At 32.2% G+C, this 13842-nt stretch overlaps 1 protein-coding gene and 1 long non-coding RNA gene across 6 annotated transcripts; one reads left to right on the forward strand and one right to left on the reverse strand.

The window, feature by feature from the left end:
- Window positions 1-7011: 7011 nt before the first annotated feature.
- Window positions 7012-8959, reverse strand: LOC148937889 (uncharacterized). 4 transcript variants are annotated; one of them, XR_016137899.1, is made up of 4 exons: window positions 8827-8959; window positions 7717-7778; window positions 7534-7633; window positions 7012-7155 (listed from the first exon to the last, which is right to left on the reverse strand). It is a non-coding gene; the product is annotated as an uncharacterized LOC148937889 (long non-coding RNA). The 4 variants fall into 4 exon arrangements; XR_016137902.1 differs by having other exon boundaries at window positions 7717-8105; window positions 8827-8956; XR_016137900.1 differs by having other exon boundaries at window positions 7534-8105; window positions 8827-8956.
- Window positions 8098-12720, forward strand: LOC148937890 (uncharacterized). 2 transcript variants are annotated; one of them, XM_089070566.1, is made up of 3 exons: window positions 8098-9112; window positions 9386-9959; window positions 11992-12186. In XM_089070566.1, exons 2-3 carry the CDS (start codon window positions 9572-9574, stop codon window positions 12024-12026), a joined length of 423 nt encoding a protein of 140 aa, XP_088926692.1. In that variant the 5' UTR covers window positions 8098-9112; window positions 9386-9571; the 3' UTR covers window positions 12027-12186. The 2 variants fall into 2 exon arrangements, with proteins under 2 accessions (XP_088926692.1, XP_088926693.1); XM_089070567.1 differs by lacking the exon at window positions 11992-12186 and adding an exon at window positions 12360-12720 and having other exon boundaries at window positions 8098-9959.
- Window positions 12721-13842: the final 1122 nt, after the last annotated feature.

The following is a 13842-nucleotide window of genomic DNA, read 5'->3' on the forward strand; positions in this document are numbered from 1 at the left end:
GCTATCATTCTGTCTTTATTGTTTGTTAAATAAAGTAAGGATAGAATATCGTTTAAATCAAGAATAGAATGACGCGACAGTGCTGATAGCGTACTCCTCATATATAATTACACAACTCATATATAATTACACAACTCATGTATAATTACGAAGGTGAACGCCGTTGTCCTTTTACAAAAAAAAAAAAAAAAAAAAAAAAAATGCATCATCGATCCGCTAATCCTCTCTACAGTCCGATTGCAAAAACGCGGATTGCATCGACATAGAGTACAGCGATCTCGACGGGGAGGATATTAAGACAGTCCTCGACAGTCATAATTTTTATCGCGCCGTCGTTGCGAACGGCAAGGAGAGCCGTGGAAATCCCGGGCCGCAACCCGCCGCAAGGACCATGATGGAATTGGTAGAAAAATCGACGGAACACGCGCGACGCGCGCGCGATATTTAATCATCTATCCCGGGGGATGCTGGACGGCGTCTGAAGCATCATTTGTTTCGACAGATCTGGGACGACGAACTCGCCGTTATAGCGCGTCGATGGGCGTTGCAGTGCAAGCTCTTCGAGAAGGATCAGTGCCGAGACGTTGGCAAGTAACTCCGACGGATATATCTCATTTTTCATCCTTCCCTCTCTCGCTGCGCCGTTATTTTTCAATATCCAATAACCCGTGCAGACGCGAAATTGTTCTACCGATACGGCAGCCGAAACATGAGCGTGTATATATATATAAGGTCGGAGTTCTCGATTCGTTAATTTTCCCCTATCGAGCGTTATCAGATTTCGTTTTAAAGTACATTCGGAACTTGCGGATTTCGGTGATAAGAATACGTGAAAATCGTCTCTCTATTCATAAGAATGGAAACGTGGCCATAGCTGGCAATAATGTTATCGTTTCAAATATGATTAATTCTTCGAAATAAAAAAGACTGAGAACAAACATTTGTTTTTAATAAAACAGAACTGTGAACGATTTTATTTTAATAATCATTGTTCCCAAGGTAAACGTTGTATGAGATCGAAGCACATACGGACACCTCATTGAAACGAGTCGTTTGTTGCAGAACGATTTGGAGTGTGGCAGAATGTAAATGTGCTCGACATGGACAGCGTGAAAAATGGCACGAGTAGTAGGGAAAGAATTCACTTTCATATTACATCATGGTACGACGAGGTAGAAGACTTCGATAACGCGGAAGTCGGGTAAAACTCAAAAGTGCGCACAGTGTAAATATAGAATGTACAGGATGTTCCATATCTGGCGAGACTTTTTATTCCTGGATGGTTTAACAAATTTCTCTTTGGCGAACGTTGACGGAAGATCGTTTATTATTTGTCGTAAATTCTCAATTTTCAATAATAAATATCTTTTTCATTTATCGACTTCTGACAATTTTTAAATTAAAATTCTATAAAAGTAAAATTTATTTATAAAATCAAAATGATTAAAGATAAACATTTCCATTATCTGTTCGGATTTTTAAAGCGTAAAACTTTTGAGAAAAGTTTCCATTTTCAATCGTTTGTAATTTAAAGATCAATTATTTTGGGACTTTATTGTCAAGAAAAATTGATTCTACGTGAATCAATGATTCCATGTGAAGCAAAGATATCTGGCTACTTATGGGGCATACTGTATGTAAATCGCGCATCAAGAAATCGTCGTGAACACACGCACGTTTCATGTGTATGTAGGTCGATAGTAACGCGTGCCCGAATCGCGATGCTGTCGAGAGGAAGGTACAATAGCTCGAGCTGAGTTGATCGGAACGACTCCTTTGTGTCGAGAGACTCTACCACCCCTTTGTGAATGGCCGATGTTCGACCCGGCATGTAGACACAGCTAACTCAGTCTCCCGAATTTTGGGGGAAGATTTGCGGCTACCGCTCTGTTCTTCACTTCCCTTCGTCTCTCTCTCTCTCTTCGTCTCTTCGCCTTTCCTGATCCTCCATTTCATCCTACATATCTTCCCTCGTCTCTGCTCGCGATCTCGGTACCCCAAACGAGACTTTTTCATGCACCCTTTTTTACCAAAAGGGAATTCTCTCTCTGTGAATTAAATGAAATTCAGAAAATAAGCGATATAAAAACTCAAAATGTCAAATGTGTACCTATAATTTTTATTTTCTTTTAGCATAAAAATCTTGAATAATAACAGAATTTATAAAGTGTTTAATATATAATCTTGAATATAACAGAATTTATAAAGTGTTTAATATTTTTATTATTTAATATTTTTTAATAATAAAATAGATATAAAATTCGTAATATACAAGTATAATAGATATTTAATTCTGGAAGCAGTCTACTTAAGTTAATGTTAAGAGCATTTTCTATTTTTTCTTTATTAGACAAAAATAGTAAATTAAACTGTAATTTAGTTAACAAGTTTGGAAGACAGATAGTTTTCTTTAAAGATATTTAAATTAGTCAAATGCTGACACATTCTTGCGATGCCTGCTTTTCTTGGCGCACTGAGCAACAGCTCGTTTCAATCTTTTTAAAGCCGGTATTGCGAGAGGGGTTTGCAGACATTGGAGGAAGAGGCAGAGAGGGATGAAGCGACGACTTGACCGTCAGAGAAAATGACCGAAGACCGATTGTATGGAACAGAGGGTGAAAATAGAGGAATAGCGGATGGTGTTCTTCTTCTGTCGCCGGGAACAATCAAAATCGCGTATTCTCTCGGTAAATTGGAAATCGAGAGTGCTATTGTATCGGTCCAAATTACTCGATGGTCCGGATCCCCCAGCAGCTATGCCTCTATCATTTTTTTTTTTATTTCGGTCTGATAGAAAAAAGTTTCAATTTCCTACAGAATACATGAAAATGTGATACAATCAGACTTCAAACTTTAACCTTGTAAAGTATATTCAAAAGAGAGAGATGTACAAAAACGTATTACTCCTATCTTGTTTTATACCTGCGGCTTCTTTATATCAAATTTTATCGGAATATATTTGCCAAATGAATTAATAATTAATAGAAATACGGGTAGATATAAAAATGTTGATTGTTCCAAAATATTAAGAACAGAGAGAGAGAGAGAGAGAGAGAGAGAGAGAGAGAGAGAGAGAGAGAGAGAGAGAGAGAGAGAGTAGACTATAATTTAAACTATAATTTAGCATTCTCCTTTAGACGATACGTGTCCATTTTTTAAATTAGCAAAATTAGCATATTTCAGCATGTTTCACATGTATATCGATCTTCATTGTGATCTTAATCTCTACGTTCTTTTAAAAATTAATTAATAATTTTCATTCGCGACTTTCAAAGTAGATCTGTAAGATACACATTAATCTCTCGAGTCTTACGAGAGCGTCTTAAATTATGAAGAGCTCGTCCTAATTTGAATTGCGCGTCAATGAAGAGAGCTCGAGGCCCGAGGCTGGCTGCCGGGCCGTCCACCTTCATTTAGTCCAGATAATCATACCTTTCAGACTGGTGAACTATTCTAACGCGGCACTCTCCTCTTACATTCCCCTCGCATCGGCGACGTTCATTTACGTTGGTTGCGGCCGTGCGATTTACACGCTCAACTTGATCAAGACCACGACGACGCCTGGCGGGGATCGGGTCGAGGTACTCGTGTGTAATTACGGACCCGTCGATCGCACTGCACCCCAGCAGCTTTACAAGCTTGGCCGACCGGGCCTGTGCCCGCTCGGAACCCTCCCCAGCGACCGTTACCAATCTCTCTGCAGTAAGTGTAAACCCTAATCTTAAACTTGGAGCTTAACTGCGTCTTTCAGTCAAAGATGACCGAACAACAACATTTCAGTAAAAATAATGTAAAAATTAACGTTCGACTAAACAACTTTCAAATTTACGACGAGAAATATGTATCGTCATTTACGAATTCTTTAAATTATTTGACGAGTTGTTTAGTTAGTTCGAGTCAAATAACAATAGGACATGAGAGAGATGCAGCGAGTGCTTCTTACCGATATTAAGATATCGCAAATTCAAATGTATTATTAGTAAGGTATCAAGTTATCTTGTCAGATTTAATATTAAAGCCTAATAATCCGATACCGTGTGAACAAGCAGCTGTTTCCAGTAAATCTCGAATAATGGCGCGAGGATTAACGCCACTGTCGTCGCGTTGTCCGCCCATGCACATTCGTTACTACTTATTTAACGATTGGACACTTAAACGAGCCGGCTGTCCGCCGATTCGCCGCTTCATCGACCGTTACGAGACACGCGACCGACCACTCGGTTAATCCTTAAGCACGAAAGGTCGTTTATCTTTATCGGTGTTTCTCGGATGCCAGGGGCACTTTTGTATAAGAAGATTACTTTTGTCGGCAAAAGTAGAAAATCTTTCTCTCGTTAACACTTGACCCGTCTTTTGTTACGTAATTTTCTAATCATTCAGAAATTTATTTATATGCGTATATAAGAAGTGGATAAGAAATACGTATTCTTTTATGCATTTTATGGAACAGGCTCTATAATATTTCGAAAAAAGAATTTACAAAAGGAGATGAAAGTAACATTTAATAAATATATCCTATTAAAGCAAAAAAATGTTTTTGTGATATTTTTCGTACAAAAAATATTTTATATCTTGTGATACTTTTTGTATTAATTAAAACGAATATTTTAAATTTTTAGTAAATATAAAGATGTTCGCAGTGCAATTTACGCGATTAAGATGAAGAGAGAACAAAGTTGTGTTATCTTTCATTATCATATCCCGCGTTGATCACATTAGTCAACCAGACGAAACAGGGTTAAGATCCGTCAATGTGGATCAACGTTTTCGTGCTCATTCTCGGCTGACGAGATCAGAATGACGGAAGTGCAATTAATGCTGAGTAATTTTGCTTTATTAAAACGTAAAAAGAATGATAGCTACTTTTTTGAACGATCAGCATTGCTCTTGTCATACGATGTATAGCGATTATTCATCCTTTTGTGAACACCAAGCGTGACATAAGAATGATGGATGGACTAATATTGCCGAAAAAGACATATCGGTCGTTCCCCGATAATAATTTAGATATTCTCATTCTTCCCACGTAGGATATTTCCAAAAAATGATCCCGTAAATAAATTTATATCTTGGAAAATTTAGAAATTTTTTGAAAAAAGAAGTATAATGGAAACCAGGTTAAAGAGAATTATTTTCATATAGAAACATCTCTCTGTCTCTCTTTCTTTCATTTTTAGTTTGTCATTTTTAGTTGTTATTAGAATGATTAAAGTTTTATTATTTAATAAATGAATAAAAAATTAGATATATAAATGGAATGTTATTTTGCATTAATTCCGAAATTCTATCTGTGCGTTTTATTTAGGAACAATTCAAGATTCACTAGTTCTGAGAAAATCAGGTCGCAGATCGCAAGTGAACAAGATAAGCAATCGTACATTTCCTACAGTTCGTGCCGTTTCTCTGAGTCAACTATTATTATTCGCTATACTAAGCGACATGATAACTATATCATAATTAATCTACTAAGCATTGTTCTAAGATAATCCGAAATATTGAGTTAACGCGCGTCTACGAATTACATAATGATATCCAATGTCAGATATATCTAAATTATAATGCAAACTGTGTGTTCGAATACGCAATAATGTCATTGTAATCCGAGTAAATATAGTATTGCGCTATTACGATGGCGAGTAAATTGTTAAAATTGTCAGTAACAAGTAGCCGATGATTTAATTATCAGTTTATAAATTATGGAAATGTGATAAACATGTGGAAATATATCGTATTACAGAATTGACTACAGAGATTTTATCGAAAATATCGCGAATTAAATATAAATTTAACGTTTGCTAATTAACTTTAAATGTATTTTCATTTTCATCAAAAAATGAAAACCGATTTATCATTATTAATCGTTTGCGCTCCAAATTTTTATTCTAAAAGCGATATTTTAATAAATCGAAAAAAATGGGATTAAATCTCTAGTTTTTGCGACAATTTTCGTTTCTTAAAACAAGAGTTTTAATTTATTAAAATTATACATCAGCCCAGATTTTGTTTAAAGTAATAAATCTACGAAATCCATTTAAAATAAAATATCTATTTAAAATAAAAAATTCAATTAATGTTTCAAAATTCTTTTTATATTTCACACTTCTTTTTAAATTTATATTATTCAATCAATTATTCCAATATCTTTTTAAATTATTTACACATCTATCTTACTACACAACAAAACACGCAACATTTATGTATATATTTTTCATATATCATCTCAAATAAAATAAAAAATAATTTGATTCATTAATTCACGATGCACAGTATCGGATCGTGTAAAAATTAACCTACAAAAATTAATATAATCTACAATATAACAGCAAAATAATAAATCTTCGTAAAAAATAATAAATATTCGTAAAAACTAATTATTACATGGAGTGAATTTTGTTTTGCAAAATATTTAATAAATTGCAATAATTATTTAATAAAGTAAATTCCATTATTTAATAAAGTAGAAGAAATTTTTTTCTTTTAAGTGTTGAAAGTAAAATTTTGTAAATATAATATCTAATTTTTATATCAATTAAATTTAAATCAGACAGAAATATTATATATATATATATATATATATATAATATTTCTAATATATATAGTAATCAACTATTTTCTATAAAAAACAATCAAAAATATTTCATGCACACTTTACGTTACATACATGGTTTTCAATGATACAAGGAATGCACGGTTGCTATCTCTCCGGCTTTCGATCAGAAACTTCAGTTTTTCAGAATCTCCAGCTAACCATTTCAAATTTTAATGATTCTTTTTAGAAGTAAATAATAGATAACAATTTTCAGAAACAGATTTTATTTTAGAGAGATATATCGATGAATAAAGCGAATTATGACTAAAATTTCCACTTTTTTTTTTTATAAAACTGATCTTCACGGCAGAACACTGGCAATCTGACGACCGTGAATGCAACATGCGACAGAGATGTGCGAAGATAAACAATAAATTCAACAGGTAAATAATAAATGAACATCGAATAGAAAACTCACCCAAGATTGTTCCGCCGTCGTCCGTTGCCTTCCTGGACCTCCACCTCTTCTCATCGTTGTCATCGCGATGTCTTCACTCCCAGAACTCACTCGCAAAAATAGGTTAGTTTAACTGTGAACGCGCGCACTAACGTCAATATATTAGGCTCTGCGCACAATGAAGAAAGTATTAAAAATAGAAACACATATTAAATTTTGGAAATGAAAATTCGAAATAAAGATTGAACATAACGCACAATCGACACAAGTAAGTATAAGATATGGTCATATATTATATTTACTATTTCATGGTGCGTTACATTTAATCTTTATGCCGAATTTTCATTTCTAAAATTTAATATTTAATCCTGTTCCTGATATTTCTATCGTGCGCAGAGCATCTCCCGGTAAAAATTTTTCATATAAGAATATACATAAATATATGTAAAAGTATATAAATATATATAATTATATATTTATATATATTTACGTAGGTTTATATATATTTATATATGTTCTTGTAGAACAAATTTTTTATCGAGCTTACTTCACCCAGTACATTCCTAGTGTCCATTGCGTTCACAGCACGAAGCGAGAAAACAAAAAAAAACGTCACGGAGCTATGATTCATTGGCGTTCGAAATGTCCTGCGGATTGGAACAGAGAATCAATCTGAGCGGCGAAGGGAGTTCAAAAGTATCGTGACCAACTTCACGCGTCGCATAGTCACCGTGGCGGTTGCGGCGATGCTGCACTTGTTGCTCCCGGCTGCATGTTCGTGCGTTTTCCGCTCTTTGAATAAGAAACAGATCGCTCGCGTTTCAAAACGACTGCTGCCTCTCCCTTTCTCTCTTCGTGTCACAACACGGGCGAAACGAAAGCGCGAGTCGAAATCGGAGATAAATACCCGCGGGACGCCACGTTTGCGAATACGATCGTCGTTTTGCCGGCCGTTCGCGCTATGAATCGCGAACAAAGTTCTGTTGTATGTACAAAGATCGCATCGCGATATGGTTTTTTATCGACGAATCGCGTTCAATACGCGGTCAACAAGCACAAAGTCAAAGCACAAAGTCAATTTGGATTCCATTTACAAATAAATTCACCTCGATTCGAATGCTTCGTTAATAAAAATTATTTTGGAAAAATTCGAAAGTCGACAACTTCACTCACCGAGACACGACACGAGTTAGTGATCGAAGCTTAAGCGACAAATCGTTCGGAGAAATATATTAAGTTGATTTTATAAGTGATATATACATACATATATATATATATATATATATATATATATATATATATATATACATGCGCGATAGCTTGCGAAATATATAAACTCTCCGAAGCGAATATATTATGAATAAATCGATCGATATGCCATGTTACTTCGAATTACAATCAGTCGGCTGACTCGCGTATTACTCGAAGAGCAAATGTTAAATCTATTTGGATACGTGCCGATGAAAAACATGGGAATATATGCGAATTCCAGGAAGCTCGTTAATGAAATAATTATCCATCGCGAGAAGAGAAAAACGGCAATTTGCAAGTCCCACTTAAAGCCCCGATAAAAAATTTTCCATATATAATTACATATAATTATATTTAAGGTGCGTCATATATAAAATATTTCCATATATGTATAAAAATATATATAAAGTGATGATACACAATTATAGCAATTACATATAAATATATTAATACATATTTATATATAATTATATGCATTTATATCATGGACATATTCTATATATAATTATATAAAGAAAATTTTTTATTCCTCCTTTAAACAAATGAATTTAAATTGCAATGCTTCGATCAGAAACGAGCGTCGTGTCACCTCAAGGCAAGCAGCAAATGGCGAAGACAAAATCATGTAGATTACTCGCAGAGACGTGTCGCGACGTCACACCTTGAGACGTGTCGCGATCGCAGTTCGAAGGTTAATGCCGAGCAGGCCGGAACCACACGCGCCGTTATTCGCCGAGAAGTGGCGACTCTACACGAAGGACGCTGTGGTAAACAAAGTCGCGCAGTCGAGTCGCCGTTACGAAAACATCCGACGTATTATAAATAAATCATACTTTCGGATTTTATACTCCATTCGAGAAGAGATGGCAGATGAGGTAACTTGTATCTCCGATGAAACTCGATAAATGTATCATTCGAAAGGTTATGATTTGCCACACCGTGTTGATAATCGGACACAAGTCGATTATCATAAGAGGCATAGAAATCTAAAGACTTATTGCGAAACAAAATGTCGATTCGCATTTCACATTACGAACCGACTCGATCCTTGCGACGATTCTTTCGTCGTGTTTTCGTAAACTTATTACGTCTTTGCGAACAAATAAGATTTAGCTCCAGCGAAATATCCAAAACTATTTCGTCCACAGAGCAGCCGTTTTGATTAATGTCAAGAGGGAAAGAGAAGGAGAGTGGCTTTTCTGTTTCGTGGAATTTATCTCTTTGACACAAACGTTGTTCGGGCTGACGAATTTTTACCGAGACTTCCCACCGTCGCGGAAGCCGAGACTACGCCTCTCGCATCATTCTGCGAGTTACCTCGAGTCCCCGCAAAGATGGAAAAGGTGCCCGACAAAAACAGACTACAACGTGAAGCATTACTCCTGATTTCTCCCGAAAATACCGCCGGAGTAAAGAGGAAAAATATCAAGGAGCCAGCGCAACGAGAGATAAAGGAGTTCGAACAGCGGAAAGGAATTTCAACGTCAGCCAGAGTGAAAGGAAGAAGATTATTACTACTGATAGCGATGATCGGAGTAGTACAAGTGAATGTGACGCAGACGAGCAAAAAAGATGAAAGCGAAGAGAAAAGAAGGGAATACGTAAGGGGAGAAGTGTGCCAACTTTGCTTTTTGAAATATTCGGATCCTAAGTCCATCAAGAAGAGTGATTGGATACGATGTCAGCGAAACGGCGGACGATATCGCGAGATTTTCGATTTGGGTGAGTATGAAAAAGATTCATAGGTAATAAATAACGTGAATATCTCATAAGTATAAACATGGATATTTAAAAAAGAAAATGAGCAACCATGGAAACATTTTAATTTTGAAATAAATATGTCAAGTGGTAATACGTGCAACAAAATAAATCGCGAAAAAAGTAGCGTGTTATCAAAAAATGTAATGTGAAAATAAAGGAATGTATATCTCAAGTAATTATATTTTATGAAAGACAAATACGCAGAAAGGAATCGATCGATCGCCGTTTTCGGTGACGTCTCATCATTACGAAACGATCATTTATCGTGTAAACAGTTTTATTGACACGTTATTTCAACGTTTGCTCAACATTCAATTGTACGTAACTTTTTTACCTTTATCGTAATACTAGTTATAGATATTATTTGAATGTTTTTTACAAATAATTCCTACATTACAACGAAATTAATATAATATTACAAACAAATTAATATTACATTATATAATTTTAAATCCGTAATTTCATAGGACGGCACACAAATTGTATGCGATGAAAATAAATAAAATGAAAATACTTAATAATGTTGTTAAAGAATTTATATTGTTTTTAATCAAATGGTATTTGATAAATTAATTTATAATTTTTTAGAATCTTAATGCCAGCATATGATATGCATGAAATGAGATAAATAGATATAATTGAATATAATACGTTTTATCAATCTTTCTGCACATATTTTTCTGTGTAAATAACAATTATAATAAATTTTATAACATAAGAAATTTCTCTCTCTTTTTGCATTTTGCAAAATTAAATAATTGTAATAAAATATGTTCATTTAACTTTTATATTATTTATTTAATAATAAATTCCTAAAATAAAGTAACAGCATTCAACAAACATTTCTAAAATAAATTCAAAATATTTTCATCACATTACATTTATATTTAATATTACTTACGCATAATGATAAGGCCCTGAAATAAAATAATCGTATTTAACAAATATATTAAAATAAATCTAAAATAATTTTCATCATTAATTTGCATTTGGTTATATTCAATATTTGTACAATCAATCGATATATTCAACATGTATAAATTAATTATTAATTAGTTAATACGTAATTATTAATTAGTTAATACGTATGTCGCATCTTTCGTGTACCGTGTGGCATGGGAGAAAGGTGGGGATATATGCGTTGTTATATATGCTAAGATAGGTTTAGCTGTAACATCTATTCATTTCGACTCATTGTCAGTCAGCGAGCGGATGAGATGTGCTTCGTCGCCAAGGTGCGTTGTAAGCGCTTTCGGTCGAAGTTACGCAGAGGTCGAATGCAACGTATGTTAGATGCTTCCGTGAACGAGCATACCGAATATAACAGCAATACGTGCACAATACTTGCACCGCGATAACATGTAATGCGCTGTTGTAATACCGTAACGCGATTCCCTAACTAAAACTCTTCATCGTATCTCGTTACTGCGACATTGCACATTATATATTAAGAGACGATATTACGATTTAATTATAATAGATAGCAATATTATTCTTTTAATCTTATATCTATACATCTTGTCACAACATCTTACATATATGTTGATACCTTGGAATATATTTTTTAATCAATATCTTTTAATCAAGTCAGTTATATTTCCGGTGAAGTAATAAAAAGTGAGCTGTATTTATATCTAGATGTATTTTTTAAAGAATCTTACAGAAACATGAACATAATAAAAGAATTGTTTTAATAATTTTAAGTTCATTATTATCAAAAGGTAAAATTATATATACAGGGTGTTTGATTCTAAGTGATACAGCTAGAGCGGGTCAAAGTGAACAGAAAAATCCTCTACCTGATAAAAAAATATTAGAAAATGAAAACAGATAATAAATAAAATTTTTCACAAGATTTATTATTATTACTTTTTAATAATATAGAAATAAAATAATAAAAATGTTATTTGATAAATTACATTTTAATGCTTAATTTTTATGAGCTCTCTACGAAATCAGTAATTTTAACCAATATGTTTATTTAAAATTTCAGTGCACAAACAGATGCACTTTCTACGGATTTACTAGCTGCAGTATTAAAGGATCTGATTCAAGCAAGACCGGCTCAAAGATAGTTTCATGTTTATTTCATATTTATATTTGAAATCTTGTAATTTGAAATATATTTTTTAAAATTATTTAAACGAACATAAATGTGTTATTTAATCTTAAAAAAATGTATAAAAAGTTTTAAATAATTCATTACATCTATTTTATATGAATCCTTATATTAAAATATTTAACAACAATAATTTTATATATAAAATATTTTTATGTATAAAAATTGTATTTTGATTATTGTAAAAAAACTGTATTTTGCTTCATTTCTAATCATTAATAAATATTATATTTTTATTTCAGAAGTGATTTTAGAGGGATGTAAAACGTGACGGGTCCTGAAACGACAGTGTCGGTGAGTAGAATTTAAGATATAAGTGAGGTCTTTTTCCCGTCGAAATTGCTATTTCTGAAATCAGTACGATTCATATTTTGTGTTTAGATTTTTGCATGTGTGTAAATTTTTTCGTAAGAAGCATCGAGCGGAAAAGAAATATAAGAAATATAAGTATTTCTTTCGTCAGTGTAAAAGCTCAAATATTTACTAAAGTAAAAATGTTTAAAATTAAAATAGAACTACTTAACAGTATTTTCAATTATATTACTCTTAATTTGATTCTTAATGATATATTATTATGTTTTAATAAATAATTTGATACAATACAATAGTTTCTTTGTCACTTATTTACTACATATTACATATATTTCATTCTACTAAGTAAAATTGAATAATTCTTGTAACATTAATATTTTATATTTTGTATTGATTATAATGTAGATATCTTTCTATGTTTTATAATAATTTAAATAAACATGATACGTATATTGTATAATTTAATAATTTAATAATACATTTTTTATTGAATTTTCTCTACATATTTTTATAGGTGATGATTTTTAAGTAAAATTTGATAATTTTTATAAGTTTTGTAATATACAATGTATATATATATATATATATATATATATATATATATATATATATGTGCATATGTATGTTTTTCTAAAATGTTTTGGTTGATGAAATTTTTCAATAAAGTTCTATTAAAATATTTTATTATCATTGACTTATATCACTTATCCGCTCTTAATAGCGGATTCAATTTTTAGTATGGATTTTAATATCAAAATTGGTGTCTGAATTTTGTAAACTGCACAATAATTTCATGAATTAGCCATTACGATTATTATGAATACCTTAATAGATCTCATAATTTTTTATGATTATTATTTTGTGATTATTAATATTTGCATAAATAAATGTTACTATTATTGCATAGTTCATAATTGATTTTATTTAAGTTTATTGAATTTATAAAGTAAGAAACTTTATTGAATTAAATTTACGAAAAGATTTTCATATTAGTAGAGAGTAAGAAACTTCGCGATAACTTTATTTACAAATTATTTGCCATTTCTATATGCTTCAACTTTAATTTAGAAATATTTTGCAACAGGTTATTATTAAAAAAGTTTGTGAACTTTGTTTACAATCTATGTTGTAAATATATCATAATATTTTTAAAATGAATGAATTTTTAAAATGAATGAATTCATAAATTCTAGATTTTGTATCGCAAGTGTATTGTATATAAAATAATGCAAAAAGTAAAGCAAAAAGTACAGTAGTACAGTGAGTATTTATAAAACTTTTTATAATAATTACCTTTGCAAATTTCGTTCTATAATAAATATTTATTAATTATTAAAAAACTAAATTTGCAATTTCGCATCGCGAGTAAATTATGTGAAGTGCAATCAACGAGGGGCACGACACAGGACAGTA

The sequence above is a fragment of the Pogonomyrmex barbatus genome, unplaced genomic scaffold, assembly GCF_055798465.1.
Source record: "Pogonomyrmex barbatus isolate J1 unplaced genomic scaffold, ASM5579846v1 scaffold10, whole genome shotgun sequence".
In the NCBI taxonomy this organism is placed as follows: domain Eukaryota; kingdom Metazoa; phylum Arthropoda; class Insecta; order Hymenoptera; family Formicidae; genus Pogonomyrmex; species Pogonomyrmex barbatus.

What these genes read in the sequence shown, in the direction of transcription:
- LOC148937890 (XM_089070566.1), top strand. Translation starts at nt 9,572, where the DNA reads ATGGAAAAGGTGCCCGACAAAAACAGACTACAACGTGAAGCATTACTC. An exon ending in TCGCGAGATTTTCGATTTGG is followed by an intron (nt 9,960 to 11,991) that starts GTGAGTATGAAA and finishes TTAAAATTTCAG; the next exon opens with TGCACAAACAGATGCACTTT.